This window comes from Ruditapes philippinarum, unplaced genomic scaffold (assembly GCF_026571515.1).
Source record: "Ruditapes philippinarum isolate M1 unplaced genomic scaffold, ASM2657151v2 ctg7665_1_1_1_1, whole genome shotgun sequence".
NCBI classification, from domain to species: Eukaryota; Metazoa; Mollusca; class Bivalvia; order Venerida; family Veneridae; genus Ruditapes; species Ruditapes philippinarum.
In genome coordinates, this window is record NW_026852023.1 from 4,788 (window position 1) to 22,006 (window position 17,219).

The 17,219-nt window shown below is 31.4% G+C and overlaps 2 protein-coding genes across 2 annotated transcripts; both read left to right on the forward strand.

The window, feature by feature from the left end:
* The first annotated feature begins 1,199 nt into the window (after window positions 1-1,199).
* LOC132746981 (multiple epidermal growth factor-like domains protein 6) lies at window positions 1,200-14,180 on the forward strand. Its single transcript, XM_060736278.1, has 7 exons — window positions 1,200-1,363; window positions 1,534-2,812; window positions 4,248-4,462; window positions 10,424-11,854; window positions 12,090-12,186; window positions 13,119-13,186; window positions 13,479-14,180. Exons 1-7 carry the CDS (start codon window positions 1,312-1,314, stop codon window positions 13,541-13,543), a joined length of 3,207 nt encoding a protein of 1,068 aa, XP_060592261.1. The 5' UTR covers window positions 1,200-1,311; the 3' UTR covers window positions 13,544-14,180.
* LOC132746951 (uncharacterized) lies at window positions 2,819-6,061 on the forward strand. The gene is made up of 4 exons (XM_060736244.1): window positions 2,819-2,964; window positions 3,216-3,312; window positions 4,248-4,462; window positions 4,779-6,061. Exons 1-4 carry the CDS (start codon window positions 2,841-2,843, stop codon window positions 4,808-4,810), a joined length of 468 nt encoding a protein of 155 aa, XP_060592227.1. The 5' UTR covers window positions 2,819-2,840; the 3' UTR covers window positions 4,811-6,061.
* Window positions 14,181-17,219: the final 3,039 nt, after the last annotated feature.

Sequence of the window (17,219 nt, forward strand, 5' to 3'; positions counted from 1 at the left end):
ATGAGGGCCGTGGGTTCAATCCCCAGAAGGGTCAACTTTTCTTTCTTTCTTTTTTTTTTTAACATTATTTATGTATCTCTCATATCCCATTTGGAAAGAAAAAAGTGTTCAATTTTGATTTTTTTAAATTTATATAGGTATTTATTGGCTAAATTATACTAAATCTAGAAATAAATATGGTACCTGATATTTTAAAAGTGTAATAAAATCAAAACTAGACGGTAAAAGTATTTAATATTTTACAAGATCAACCAATATACTTCTTTAAAAATTTAGGAAAACTTTGAAAACAGGCACTCATTTGGGTAAATTTTAAGGATTTTTTAAATTGGGCTCCCTAAGTAGGAAAATGGTCAGACACATGGTAGGGTAACATTTTTATACAGATTTCATAAATTTTAAGAAGAAACCATAATTTTGGGTCGTAATACCTTAAGATTTAAAACGTGTTTTAAACGGGTATAAAATGTAATTTAGCTATTCAAAATTGAGAGAAATTCGTATAGTATAAAAGTGTGATCAAGAATTGGGTCAAGTTTGTCAATATTCACTATTTTTCTTATATACATGTATCTTATTTTATTGTTTATTGCCACTATATACAATGTATACACGCTATCGTTTGCGTCCCTGGCACTAGCTTTGGCAGAAATTTACATTAAAACATGATAATAGTAATTACATGAACAGAAACATCCACAGATATGCTTATATAATGATAATCAATTCTAATATTCAGCGATCAGTAGGTTACTAAACTATTAAGCTATAAGCCGATAGTTCCTTATTCTTCTTCTTTGTTGTTGTTGTTGTAAGGTTTACCTGGTCAACTCTCTTATCAAATTGATAAACTTATTTCAACGTCCATTTCTTATATCTATTTATCATAAAACGTATGTATACAAAATAATACAGATAATTTAAATGACAAAGATACAAAGTTCAATACAAACTAAGTTCAATACAAATTAAATAGCTCATTACGGTGGCGAAAAATCAACCAAGATACCTCGCGTCAAATTATGAATGCTATATTGTAAAATTTCAATCTTCTAAAGTGTCATTTTAAATTTTATTAAAATGACCATGAAATCATGAAGTCCTAAATATATTTATTTTAATCATACTTCTTTTGTTAACATTCGTTCGATACTTTAAAAGACATTCAATACGCAGTAAATTTCACGCACTGTAAAGAAAAATGTGGTGTACACTTATATGGTTGTTTTCACTCCTGTTTTATTAAATTTATTAATCTTGTAAGCTTAAAAAGAAGACTAAGTGTTGAATATACAAAATACTGAAATCAGGATGGTGTGTACTATGGTAACTTTATTATTTATCTACGTACACATATGTAAAGGTATGTTGATTTGTTATCAATAAATAAGTATAATTGCTTCAGTAGAGTCTTTGAATTTGACCATACTCTGTGAACTGTATTTTTACATTGTTTTTAATAAAACATGAACTTTTTTATTAGAAAAGAATATTTGTATACATATTATTAACTCTTACCGAACTTATTTTTAGCAATTGCGAGTAAAGAAACTGGCTGTTCTAGTAGACGATGGGGCATCAATTGTACGAACACGTGTCCTAAATTCTGCTCGTCAAACGGATGCGACAAAATCACCGGTTTTTGCTATGGATGTAACGGCGCTTTTCAAGGAAAATACTGTGACATACCATGCCCTTCGCCATGTTCGTCTTGCAATCAATTTATTGGAGAATGTACAAGCTGCTATGCTAGCTGGTATGGAGTTAATTGTGACATACCGTGTCCAATTAATTGTAAGAGCTGTAGGAAATATGACGGTGCATGTTTGTCTTGTACAGATGGCTGGTATGGAAATATATGTGACGGACGTTGCTTTTCAGGACCAGGTTGTGCTAGAAACTATTGCACTATGTCAACTGGCGATTGTACTTATTGTAAGAATGGATGGTACGGATCAAAATGCAGGCAACAATGCAAGAAGTGTTTCGGTGCATGTTCAAAAGATTCTGGAGTATGTACTCACTGTGTTTCAGGATTTTGGGGACCAGATTGCACAAAGAACTGTTTAGGGACGTGTGAAATGTGTGGTAGATATGACGGGAAATGTTTGCTGTGCCCGGACAAATACTTGGGATCAAGCTGCTCAAGCCTCTGTGACTCCGAAAACTGCGAGAGATGTGATGTGAATACAGGAATATGCAAAAAGTGTAAAGCAGGTTACTGGGGTAAGGACTGTGAGATACAATGTATCAATTGTATCGACAAAAAGTGTGATATTTCATCCGGCTTATGTGAAACGTGTCAGGAGGGGTATGCAGGCAAATATTGCAACATAAGATGTGACACATCTAGATGTTCAAATTGGTACTGCAATAAAAGAGAGGGATTTGCCTGCTCCTCTTGTAAATATGGGTATTGGGGCAACTATTGTGAAAAGGAATGTATCGGAGAAAATTGCGGACAGTGCAGTAAATCTGAGGGGACATGTATCACATGCACCTACGGTTTTTGGGGGGATTCCTGTGAGAAGAAATGTCAAGTTAACTGCAGACAAAGCTGCAATAAAAGTTCCAGTGCCTGTGATTATGTATGTGATGAGAGTTCCTTACCTTACTACCAACAGTGTTCTTCAAGGACGTATTGTAAAGCAGGATATTGGGGATCATGGTGTGAAAATAAATGTTTAGAAGAAAGTTGCGAGAAATGTGATGTATCATCTGCCTTTGGGCTTTGCTCCAAATGTAGACTGGATTCTGGGGACATAATTGTTCTAGTAGATGCTCTATTGACAAATGAATTGAATGCAATATAGATGACGGTCACTGCACACTGTGCAAGAATGGATTTTGGGGAAGGAATTGGCGATTTACAATGTCCTGATCGGTGCCGATGTTGTGATGCTGTCTCTGGTATTTGTATGCAGGACAAGTGCTTAAATATAATCAACCAGCAGAATGTATCAGGTAGCCGTGTATTTTATTCTATAGAAGATGAATTAGACTGTTTATAGATGAAACAGCTCACATATATATAATATGTATAACTGCTTTCGTTAAAAAAATCTTCGTTATGGTATAAGAATATAAAAAGCCTTTTAATAAAAAAAACCAAAAACATCTGTTCTGTTTATCCATTCAATATGGTATACATTGAGTATGGTAAGTTTAAAGCGTAGCAAAGCATAGCTGAAATCATGTTTTCTTTTCTTTTTTAGATAATGCCACATTGACGATTGTTGATAGTGTCCTGATTGTTTGTTCAATATTCGTAGCAGTTGTCTTGGTTATCGTATTTATTTTTTGTTTGAGATGGTAGGTCTTACATTATGACGTTATTGAAATTATTAAAGATGTAATTAAAATTAGATTAGATTGAAAGAAATGCTGCTAAGAATTTAAGACATTGGACAAATCGTTTCTTGGATATTGGTTCAGATAGGGACAAAGCAAACTCCAGATCTCCCATTCAAGTTTCATTGGCAAGAGATTTATAATAATAATAATAATAATAATAATATCATTATTATTATAATCATTATTATTTTCATTATTATACATGCACACATTTATCAAATACAGTTATCATGCATTTTGGTGATATTCATTGTGGGCTTAAAATGTAAACAAATTTATTCTACTCTATAACTTGCATAAGGTTTGTCAAAATACAAAATAAGCAATGAATTAACTGTTCGTGATATGAAAGTATCATTTCAAGATCATTGCAAACAAATAATAACATTCAAAACGACTACGTAGTCCTAATAAAATTGTCCTCTGAGTAATTTAGTCATTCTATTAAACTATCCAAACAGGTATTGTTTGCCGTGTACACATTTAATAGTATATTAAAGATAACACATTTCGATTCTTTTAGCCCAATTCTTTAGTCAATCTTTGTGTTTAAGTAATATTCAACATTAAAAAAATACTATACCTGTACATCCATCTAGATAAAAGAAATGCATAAGCAAATTCTCATTTTTTTTTCAACTCCAAAATGTTTTTCTTAGTAATCTTTTTCACATTAAGATTCTTTTCAAGTTTGCCAAAAGTATGGGATTGTTAACAAGATATCTATTATAATTTTATTATTATTAAATGATCAGTTCCCAATATTCACAAGTCTGAAAGTCTCATATCGATTTAGCGAACATACTTTTGTATGATTACTAAGTTTATTTTGCGATGAAAAGTTGTTATATTTGTTCTCTTGATTCAATTTTATATTCATTTCTATCTTGCAGTCTCACAAAGCACAAGAATACCGGAGATAACACAGAGCCAAAGCAGCAGAATACCGGAGATAACACAGAGCCAAAGCAGCAGAATACCGGAGATAACACAGAGCCAAAGCAGCAGAATACCGGAGATAACACAGAGCCAAAGCAGCAGAATACCGGAGATAACACAGAGCCAAAGCAGCAGAATACCGGAGATGACACAGGGCCATCCAGTGATAGTTAGGTTTTTTACAGTGTCTCATTTGAAATTAACTTGAATAATCACTGAAGGATGAAATTGTTGATAAAGTGATTTTTTTATGTTCTGATGTGCATAAAGCAGTGGAATATTTCGCTAGACAAACATCTTTGATTTACATTTAAATACAAATGTGATACAAATCCATTAAAAATGTACACAGTTTAAAATCAGAATTTATGCAGTATCGCCTTCTTGAATTGAATAAGTGACTTAGAAAAACTGATTATTCGTTTGTATGTATCGATCAGTAAAAAGATGTTTTAATTATATATTTTATATTGACTTACTTGCAGAAGTGCCCGGTAAAAAAGAGACGAAAATGTAAACAGAATCAATCACCGCCTGGTAACTTGGAACTATTTTGCGCTTATGCAACACATATGTAACACAGGTGGTTGATAAACACTATTGTAGAAATATACAAAGATCTGCAAACTTATTAACGCAAATATTATGTAAAGTAAGTGTAGAAAACTATTTTGAAATTAGTTTTTATTAAATGATTTTGATTGATTTATGAAGCTTATAACGTTATGCGGCAGAAGCAAGAAAAAATGCACCCAAAGCATTGAAAATAATGTTTTAAAATGAAGAACTTCTTGTTATATACGTATAATTTAAATATATTTTTACTATTGAAAACCAGCCGTAATATTAATTTATTGTTACGCCCATTTTGTGATTGAAATGAGGAAGTCCTTCAGGAATATAATTATGATAGCAGGAAGACGATCAGGGTTGAATCAATTATCTTTGCATGGATTTATTTTATTTTTTATAAACAACTCGTTGTAAAGATATCATTTATATTTTCGCGTTCATTTATTGCAAAAAGATTTTAATCGTTTTTCGTTTTTAATTCATAATATCGATTCATAGTCAAATAGCTAGCATAATTAATGGCTTTTACGAAAGTTAACATTCCTAAGCGAGACCCGACACATAATCATTTAAGTATTTTATTTAAATATAGAAATAAGTTTTTTGCATATACATATATTAGGAGGCAATGCTATAAATGTGGTAATTAAAAATGAATAATTACTTATTTTTCAGTTCCTAAACATACAGAAAAAAGCTATATATATATATATTTGTTTCCATGCCAAATTTTACCTGGCTAATGTGTCGCCTTCATTTCCTTATCATTTTGAATATCAGACATTTATTTTTATCAATATTGTTTCAAGAAATTATTAGATTTATTTTATTTTCCCTTCTATGTTTCCTTTTTGTATTATTATCTCTTGACGCTTTGAACTTGGTGCTTTGAGGCAACAATCATTTCCTTTGTTATAATATTTATACAGTAAAAACTCTAAAAACCGGACCATCTCCGGACTTGATCAAAAGTCCGGTTTTCAGTCTGAGGATTCCGGTTTTCAGAGGTTTTATACATTTATCGATAATTATGATGTGTTTGAACAATGACTTTGTTCAAACATTTTGTTTTTACTTCATAACACTTTTGTCTCAGTCATATTTTAATTTCTTTTAGCAATAGATGTCTTAAGTAATTGTATTATGCAAATCCAATAATATATTTAAAAAAATAGTAATTAAAACAACATTTTATCTGAAATATGTAATTACTGGAATTTGGTATTACTATTTTTGCATATAATACATATCCAAACAAAGATCAAATTTTTTAGCAAAACAGGAATCGTTTTACAAAAGTTTCCAATTCTTTTAGACATTTTATATTAAAAAAAGCAACACAACAAATTAAAAACATTTAGAAAAATCATACTTATACAGGGGAGGCACAATTATAACAAAAGAACTATAGTATGCCTGACTCAACTATGTATAAATTCATGATGTTGCAGGGACGAAATAATACATTGTTAAATAGTTGGTCATGTAATGTAAAAAAGTTATTAGATGACCTTGGTTTTTCTTACCTGTGGAATTGTGATAGAATATCTCAAATGAATGTTAAATTAATTATTCAAAGAATCCATGATCAATATTTACAACAATGGTTATCTGAATTAGGCTCATCTTCTAAATAAGATTATTATAGAGAATTTAAGTTAAACTTTATTCAAGGTAGTTATTTAAATACTGTTAATGTTGAGGCACATATGAAAGCACTAGCGAGATTTATATGTTCATCACACAACTTAGAGATTGAAGAAGGTCGATATAGGAATATTATTAGAAGCAAAAGATTATGTAGAAGATGTAATATGAATCAAGTTGAATCAGAGTATCATTTTTGTTAATATGTCCTTTTTATAGAGAATTACGTTTAAGTCTCTTAGATAATTATTATTACACATGGCCTAATATGAATAAATTCAATAAGCTTATGTCAACACCCAAAATATCTGTTATAATAAAACTTAAAGAAGAGAAACGAGAGTGTTGTTGTATAATATAATATGTGTTTCTTTAAACTATTTTTCATATTTATGCTGAATATTATTAGATATGTTAAATATGCCATGTCATGTATTGTATGTGTTTATGTGTACTTAAAGCTGCCCTTCTTTTGTTAAAACATGAACATGAAACATGAATTATATACTTTCATATTTTTCAATATTATATTACTTTTGTTAATCTAACCGCCAATTATGTGTGGCGAAAAACATGTATATATGTTTATGCTAATAAATACTTTGACTTTGACTATAATTGAATTACCAATAAGAATTAACACACACTAACAAGTGTTTACACACCTGCATAGATAAAAAAAAGATGATCATTAACTGGTAATTGAACATGTCACCTACGGGACTTTCGAAATGGTCCGGTTTTCAGAGGATTCCGGTTTTCAGAGGGTCCGTTTTCAGAGTTTTTACTGTATTAGCTATGATCTAAATGTAATGAAAGCCTATCAAAACATAATTATCAATAAAGCTTTATTTTCTGTGCAATGTTTATTGTGTATCTGATCAACCTTTTCATTTTCTAATAAAGTATACATTTCGGAATATCCCCGATGTAGCTGCAATTCGAACTCGTGACCTCCCGCTCTAGACTATTGTGAAACGCAAAAATAACATAAATGTACGAAATCTTATACCGCCCGGTAACAAAGTACAAATCTATTTTCACACTATTTATGTAAGTGATAAAGTTTTAACTTATTTGAACCGTTGTCTTTCCTTGAAATAACCAAACATAGTTACAAATTAACAATGAAGGTATCAATAACCTCTAAGCAACAGCTTGCTGTCTTATTTTGTTGCTCTGTTTTATCAAGATGATATATCTAATTAGTCTGTCATATAATGCATGTCACTATCTATGTCATAATGATACTTGTACAAATATCTTTTTTTAGATAATTTATATCACAATATAAAATACACGGTATTTCATGGTAAAGCATGAGTGTCAATATCTTATAGTCATGAAGACATACTGAAATACTATAATTAGGACTGTAAATCTTTAAGACAAGTAATAAATAATCTTAGAGACTAGTGATGAGAATAATAACTATAAGAAAGTATTAAAATAATCATATGAATTGCTTTTAAAGATTTCAAACACATAAATCTATAAAAAATAATTCATACGTACCAGGACATGCACTCATAAACAAATGATGACACTAAAAAGTGAAAATACTTGTTTACATTCTGGTCCAGGATGTACAACGACATATCCCAGCAAGGCACACATACTTTGAATCTTGAAACATTAGTAGATTGCATAAGCCATTTAATAAATAAACGAATACATTATGAAAAAGTTTAAATGCGTGATTTTCAACACTTTAAAATATGTTTAAAACTGCACCCTTGATTTTTAAACTTTATATTATATTTTGTAGTAGTTAATTCTACAGAGAACAATTATTATGCAAAAAACTGATACGAAAGTACTTAAACAACAATGACATAATTAAAATAAAAAAATAATCACATAAATAGATAAATAAAAGCTTACATAAACAGATAAATTAATTAATAAAGGAACAAACAAGAAAAATAACTGAATACGTTTGTCTTTGATTTATTTGATAATGAACTGAATGTTCTCACACAGGACCTAAAAAACTATCTTTAATTTGATGGATAAATCATTACAAGTTCCCAAACGACATTGATTGTTTATGCTATGTTTGAAAACTTCGAACAAGGAACCTGTGTTTCCATTAATAAGACTTGACTTATATGATTCAAGATATTCTTTAAGTACATTTAAAATAAACAAAAACAACAACAACAAACAAAAACAATTGCTTTCTATAATGAAAATGATACTGGTACACCCTAAAGGTAGTCAATGTGAACATTTAAAACAGTTTTGAAAGGGTATAAAATACACTTTTGCTATTTGAAATTGAGAACTTGTAAAAGTGTACGATTCGGAATGCTGAAACGCTAATAAAATGATCACTGTGATATTACCTTGCTGTACGTACTTTTTCTCGGCGCTTCCGTGACTCGTGGATTTTTTTGTAAAAGCGAGAGATATATGTATGAATTAATCGCTTAAGTTTTTACAAAAATGGACTTTTTCTCAAGGTTATCGTTTCGAGAGAAAAGAAAATGCCACAATGCATATGAAAAAAAGTGAGGCTCATAAACATACATAAATGTGTTTATTTTTTTGAAAACATCTACAGAATAAATATGTAAAAAAAACAACAGCTCAAATGCATATAAAGGCATTGAACATATTAGTTTAAACATTGTTATAACTTCTGAGACTGAACAAGAGCATCACATGATTTTCGAACAAATATCACTATAGTAAATTAACAAAAAATGTTTTGTAACAATGCTTTTGAGGATAAATTGGTATTGATACAGTACACGGGGAATACAATATTAAGATTTAAATGTGTTTTAAACGGGTATGAAATGTAATTTAGCTATTCAAAATTGAGAGAAAAGGAAATTCGTATAGTATAAAAGTGTGATCAAGAAGTGGGTCAAGTTTGTCAATATTCACTATTTTTCTTATATACATGTATCTTATATAATTGTTTCTTGTCACTATATACAATGTATACACGTTATCATTTGCGCCCCTGGCACTAGTTTTGGCAGAACTTTACATTAAAACATGATAATAGTAATTACATGAACAGGAATATCCACAGATATGCTTATATAATGATAATCAATTCTAATATATAGCGATCAGTAGGTTACTAAACTATTAAGCTATAAGCCGATAGTTCCTTCTTGTTCTTTGTTGTTGTTGTTGTTGTTAGGTTTACCTGGTCAACTCTCTTATCAAATTGATAAACTTATTTCAACGTCCATTTCTTATATCTATTTATCATAAAACGTATGTATACAAAATAATACAGATAATTTAAATGACAAAGATACAAAGTTCAATACAAATTAAGTTCAATACAAATTAAATAAAGTGTATAGCACATTACGGTGGCGAAAAATCAACCAAGACACTTCGGATCAAATTATGAATGCTATTGTAAAATCTTAATCTTCTAAATTTTCATTTTAAATTCTACTAAAATGACTATGAAATCATGAACTCCTAATGATATCTACATTGTATATTAATCATACTTCTTTTGTTAACATTCGTTCGATACTTCAAAAGACATTCAATACGCATTTATGTAAATTTCACGTCTATTTTAAAACGCACTGTAAAGAAAAATGTGGTATACACTTGTATGGTTGTTTTCACTCCTGTTTTATTAGATTTATTATTCTTGTCAGCTTAAAAAGAAGTCTAAGTGTTGAATATACAAAATATTGAAATCAGGATGGTGTGTACTATGGTAACTTTATTATTTATCTACGTACACATTTCTACAGGTATGTTGATTTGTTATCAATAAATAAGTATAATTGCTTCAGTAGAGTCTTTGAATTTTACCATACTCTGTGAACTGTATTTTATATTGTTTTTAATAAAACATGAACTTTTTTTATTAGAAAAGAATATTTGTATACATATTATTAACTCTTACCGAACTTGCTTTTAGCAACTGCGAGTGAAGAAACTGGCTGTTCTAGTAGACGATGGGGCATCAATTGTAGGAACACGTGTCCTGAATTCTGCTCGTCAAACGGATGCGACAAAATCACCGGTTTTTGCTATGGATGTACCGGCGCTTTTCAAGGAAAGTACTGTGACATACCATGCCCTTCGCGATGTTCGTCTTGCAATCAATTTATTGGAGAATGTACAAGCTGCTATGATAGCTGGTACGGAGTTTATTGTGACATACCGTGTCCAATTAATTGTAACAGTTGTAGGAAATATGACGGTGCATGTTTGTCTTGTAAAGATGGCTGGTATGGAAATATATGTGACGGACGTTGCTTTTCATCACCAGGTTGTGCAAGAAACTATTGCACTATGTCAACTGGCGATTGTACTTACTGTAAGAATGGATGGTACGGATCAAAATGCAGGCAACAATGCAAGAAGTGTTTCGGTGCATGTTCAAAAGATTCTGGAGTATGTACTAAGTGTGTTTCAGGATTTTGGGGACCAGATTGCACAAAGAACTGTTTAGGGACGTGTGAAATGTGTGGTAGATATGACGGGAAATGTTTGCTGTGCCCGGACAAATACTGGGGACCAAGCTGCTCAAGCCTCTGTGACTCCGAAAACTGCGAGAGATGTGATGTGAATACAGGAATATGCAAAAAGTGTAAAGCAGGTTACTGGGGTAAGGACTGTGAGATACAATGTATCAATTGTATCGACAAAAAGTGTGATATTTCATCTGGCTTATGTGAAACGTGTCAGGAGGGGTATGCAGGCGAATATTGCAACATGAGATGTGACACGTCTAGGTGTTCAAATTGGTACTGCAATAAAAGACAGGGATTTGCCTGCTCCTCTTGTAAATATGGGTATTGGGGGAACTATTGTGAAAAGGAATGTATCGGAGAAAATTGTGGACAATGCAGTAAATCTGAGGGGATATGTATCACATGCACTTACGGATTTTGGGGAGATTCCTGTGAGAAGAAATGTCCAGTTAACTGCAGACAAAGCTGCAATAAAAGATCCAGTGCCTGTGATTATGTATGTGATGAGAGTACCTTACTTTACTACCAACAGTGTTCTTCAAGGACGTATTGTAAAGCAGGATATTGGGGATCATGGTGTGAAAATAAATGTTTAGAAGAAAGTTGCGAGAAGTGTGATGTATCATCTGCCTTTGGGCTTTGCTCCAAATGTAAGACTGGATTCTGGGGACATAATTGTTCTAGTAGATGCTCTATTGACAAATGTATTGAATGCAATATAGATGACGGTCACTGTACACTGTGCAAGAATGGATTTTGGGGAAAGAATTGCGATTTACAATGTCCTGATCGGTGCCGTTGTTGTGATGCTGTCTCTGGTATTTGTATGCAGGACAAGTGCTTGAACATAATCAACCAGCAGAATGTATCAGGTAGCCTTGTATTTTATTCTATAGAAGATGAATTAAACTTTTTTATAGAAGAAACGGCTCACATATGTATAATATGTATAACTGCTTTCGTTAAAAAAGTCATCGTTATAGTATAAGAATATATAAAGCCTTTTAACATAAAAATCTAATTCATCTGTTTATACATTGAGTATAGTAAGTTTAAAGCGTAGCAAAACACAGCTGAAATCATATTTTCTTTAATTTTCTCTTTTAGATAATGACACATTGACGATTGGTGATATTGTCATGATTGTTTGTTTAATATTCGTAGCGGTTGTCTTGGTTATCATATTTATTTTCTGTTTGAGAAGGTAGGTCTTACATTATGACGTTATTGAAATTATTAAAAATGCAATTAAAATAAGATTAGATTGAAAAAATAGGTGATAAAAATTAAGACATTAACACAAATCGTTTCTTGAATATTGGTTCAGATAGGGACAAAGCAAACTCCAGATCTCCCATTCAAGTTTCATTGGCATGGGATAAATAATAATGATAATAATAATAATAACATTATTATTATAATCATTATTATTATCATTATTATACATGTACACATATATCAAATACAGTAATCATGCATTTTGGTGATATTCATTGTGGGCTTAAAATGTAAACAAATTTATCCTACTCTATAACTTGCATAAGGTTTGTCAAAATACAAAATAAGCAATGAATTAATTGTTAGTGATATGAAAATATCATTTCAAGATCATTGCAAACAAATAATAACATTCAAAACGACTACGTAGTCATAATAAAATTGTCCTCTGAGTAATTTAGCAATTCTATTAAACTATCGAAACAGGTTTTTGTTTGCCGTAACTTATAGTATATTAAAGATAACACATTTCGAAACTTTGTAGCAACCCCTCACCCCCCCCCCCCCATCTCTAGGCATTCTTTGTGTTCAAGCTATATTCACCATTTAAAAATACAATACCTGTACATCCATCTAGATAAAAGAAATGCATAAGCAAATTATCATTTTTCTCAACTCTAAATGTTTTTCTTTGTAATCTTTTTCACATTTCAAGTTTGCCAAAAGTATGGGATTGTTAACAAGATATCTATTATAATTTTATTATTATTAAATGATCAGTTCCCAATATTTATAAGTCTGAAAGTCTCGTATCGATTTAGTGACCATACTGTTGTAAGATTATATAGTTTATTTTACGATGAAAAGTTGTTATATATGTTTTCTTGATTCAATTTTATATTCATTTCTATCTTGCAGTTGCACAAAACAAAAGTCCACTAAATCTGATGCAGACCACCCGAATATCATAGAATTATCCTATGGTCGTAAGGTTTTTTTACAGTGTCTCATATGAAATTAACTTAAATAATCACTATGATGAAATTAATGATAAAGTGATTTTTTTATGTTCTGATTTGCATTAAGCAGTGGAATATTTCGATAGGCATACAACTTTGATTTACATCCATGAAAAATGAACACAGTTTACAATCAGAATTTATGCAGTATCACCTTCTTGAATTGAACTATAAGCGACACTGATAATTCGTATGTATGTATCGATCAGTAAAAAGATTTTCTAATTTCATATTTTATATATATATGAATTACTTGCAGAAGTGGGTGGTAAAACGGAACGGAAGCCTACAGAAACAGAGACTGTTACTACGGTAACGGATTAAACATTATGATAGAAATATGGAAAGATCTACAAAATAATAGATATACTAGTACCTAATTAATGCAAATATTATGTAATGGTAGAGTGGAAAATTCTTTTAACATTAGTATTTGTTAAATGATTTTGATTAATTTATGAAGCTTATAACGTTATGCGACAGAAGTAAGAAAATTACACTCAAAACATTGAAAAGAATGTTCTAAAATGAAGAACTATTTGTTAATTTTACGTATTATTTAAATAGCTTTTCACTATTGAAAACCAGCCGTGATATTAACCCATTACGTTATATACACGCATTTTAACGCCTTTTTCACCCCCCCCCCCTTTGTTGTATCCAATGGTGAAAAAATGCCTTATTTAGGCTCCCAACACTTGTTTTTGTTTGAGAAATGTTGTTAAAAAGTGACCTCTTTTTCGGCGCGGTCCCCCAACCAAAAGATACATCAGGGGGTTGCCAGAAGGGGGATGTGACGCTTTGAACTTGATAATCATTTCCTTTGTTATATTATCTATATCAGCTAGGATCTAAATGTTATGAAAGCCTACTTTATGTTTAACTTGTTGAATAATCATGTTAACATTGATTTATACATTAAAGCATAATTTAAATAAAGTTTTATTTTCTGTGCAAAGTTCATTGTGTATGTGATTATCTTTTTCATTTTCTAATAAAGTACTGTAATGGCAAGCAATGAAATGAAATGCCCTTTTATAATAAATTGAACGGAAAGATAATTCCGTAATAAACATCATGTATCATTTATAAAGAATTATATGTAACGAGTCTTAAGACGTTATAAAGTGTGTTTGTGTTGATAAAAGAGGGTATTGAATGACTGTAAATTCAATACTGAATTTATTGAACGAGTTAAATTAAGTAATATTATATGAGCATTAGGCGTGCATAATATTAATTTTTTCAATGGGTTCAATGTATTCAGTAATGAACCTGCACGAATATAATATTTTTTTTATCACATACCCAAAATGAAAATGAATGATTTTTAATTGACGCGCATATAGTGTAACGCTAACATTTAGCGCGTCTTTACACTATGTATAACGCAAACGATGTCAATATAAAGTATATGCACGGCCCTACAATACCATTTTACGGAGGCGGAAAAGTATATTAAAGTTATAGCATGTGAAAAAGTAGCAGTTAACAGTAAGCTAAGCAAAAAGGCATTTCAACCTATAAAAAGGGAAAAAAATGTTCTGCCAGAATGCTCAGCTGGCTAAGCAATCTAGCAGGACACTCTTAAATGTATAGTAAAAATGCTCTGCTGGAATAGCTAGAAAAGCAATCTAGCGGGTTATTCCTTAATATAGTGTAAAAAATGCTCTGCTTGAATGTTCAGCTGACTAAGCAAAAAGTGGGCATTTTTAAACATAATATTGAATTTATATGCTGTAATGCCGAACTAGTGGGACATTCTATAACATAATGTTATAGCGTTTTTGCTGGAATGCCAAGCAGGCAGATTGTTATAGCGGGACATTTCTAAAAAGTGTGTAAAAATACTCAACTGAAATGCTCAGCTGGCAGAGCAATCAAGCAGAGTATTCTGAAACAAAGAGTAAAAATGCTCTTCTTACTAGAGTGCTTAGCTGGCTAAGCAATCTAGCCGGGCATTCCAATATTTGATGTAGAAATGCCCTGCTGAAATACCGCGCTGGTAGAGCAATCAAGCTGAGCATTCCTAAAAGAAGTGTAAAAATGATGCTCTGCTGGATTTTTCAGCTGGCAGAGAAATGTAGCAGAGCATTCTGAAATTAAAGTAAAAATGATGTGCTAGAATGCTCAGCTGGCAGATCATTCAAGTAGAGCATTGTCAAATATAGTGTAAAAATGTTCTGCTGGAATGCTCAGCTGACTAGGTATTCTAGGAGTGCATTTCTAGATAGAGTGCAAGAAATTCCCTGTGCAATGCTCAGCTGGCAGAGCAATCAAGCAGAGTATTCTGAAACAAAGAGTAAAAATGCTCTTCTTACTAGAGTGCTTAGCTGGCTAAGCAATCTAGCCGGGCATTCCAATATTTGATGTAGAAATGCCCTGCTGAAATACCGCGCTGGTAGAGCAATCAAGCTGAGCATTCCTAAAATAAGTGTAAAAATGATGCTTTGCTGGATTTTTCAGCTGGCAGAGAAATGTAGCAGAGCATTCTGAAATTAAAGTAAAAATGATGTGCTAGAATGCTCAGCTGGCAGATCATTCAAGTAGAGCATTGTCAAATATAGTGTAAAAATGTTCTGCTGGAATGCTCAGCTGACTAGGTATTCTAGGAGTGCATTTCTAGATATAGTGCAAGAAATTCCCTGTGCAATGCTCAGTTGGCAGAGCATTATAGTATTTAGGAGAGAATTTTTATACAATATTTCAGAATGCTCAGATAGGTTGCCCTGTCAGCTAAGCATTCAAGCAGAGCTTTTCTGCACTTTTTTTAAGATTGCCCAGCTAGATTGCTTTGCCAGCTCGGCATTTTAGCAGAGCAATTTAAACTAGTTAAGGATACACTGCGAGACTGCTTAGCCAACTAAGCACCAAGCAAAGCATTTTTGCACAAGTTTTAGGAATGCCCCGCTAGATTGCTCGCTCTGCCAGATTGACATTCCGAATGGCAACCCTAGCAATGGGACAAGTCATTGTTTCCTTGCGCAAATAAGTTAACACTCATTTCGGTGATAATGATTCATCAGAATCAGACACATTTAATTAGTTATAATTAAATCAGTTTTGCAATCACCGAATACACACAGAGATACAAATTAGTTGTGTTTTTTTAAATCAAACTCCTTCATGTATCATGGAATGCAAAAAATGAGGTTTCTTGACCAAAATTTTGATTTTCACTTTTTTTTTTTAAATTTCTGAATCTATGAAATATCAGAAGTAATTCCTGAAAATTTGAAGGTCGTTTTTTTTCTTATTTACGAAGATATACATAATTTTGTGTGTAAAGTGTCCAGTAAGTAATTAAAATACACATAAGAATCTTTGATATTTGTAATGTTTAAAGGTGCATGAGGAAAACAACTTATGAAGCTAAAATGAATTTTGTGAAAAAATTGTTTTATGTTATTAAAGTGAATGAATGTTGTACATAGAATATATTTGGAATACAGCCACCATAATTAAAGCATATTCCTGGGTTCTTACTGGCCTTTTCCGTGTAAAAAAATGTGCTAGGTTTATTAATTGCAATTCTAAAATTTTCATAATAATAAATCTGAAGGTGTGCTGCTTTAAAAAATGCGTTACGTCCTTATCCACAATTTGAGAGCTATATGCTTCTTTTTTTCTGTTTATTGTTAATTTTAAGTATGCTTTGAATATCAGATAATGATTTTGTTAAATGATGTGAAAAAAGATGAATTTAGGAGTTAAAGTGATGTCGATTTCATATTGTTTTTGATGAAACACTTAAAAGAACACAACTGAGGTATTTTTGACATGACGGGACTGGATATATTTTTCCGAGATATGAATAAAAATTTCTGCTGGACAAGTTACGTTTTTGCAAATATTCAGATCATTTCTTCAGTCTGATTTACCAGAATCAAGATTTTTATTGTGTAAAATGAATCAAATATAAAAAGCCTTGCAACGCTTTTCACTCGTATCAAGCTAATAATTGCATCAAAAACATATCTGAGTCTTTCCCTTTGTTATT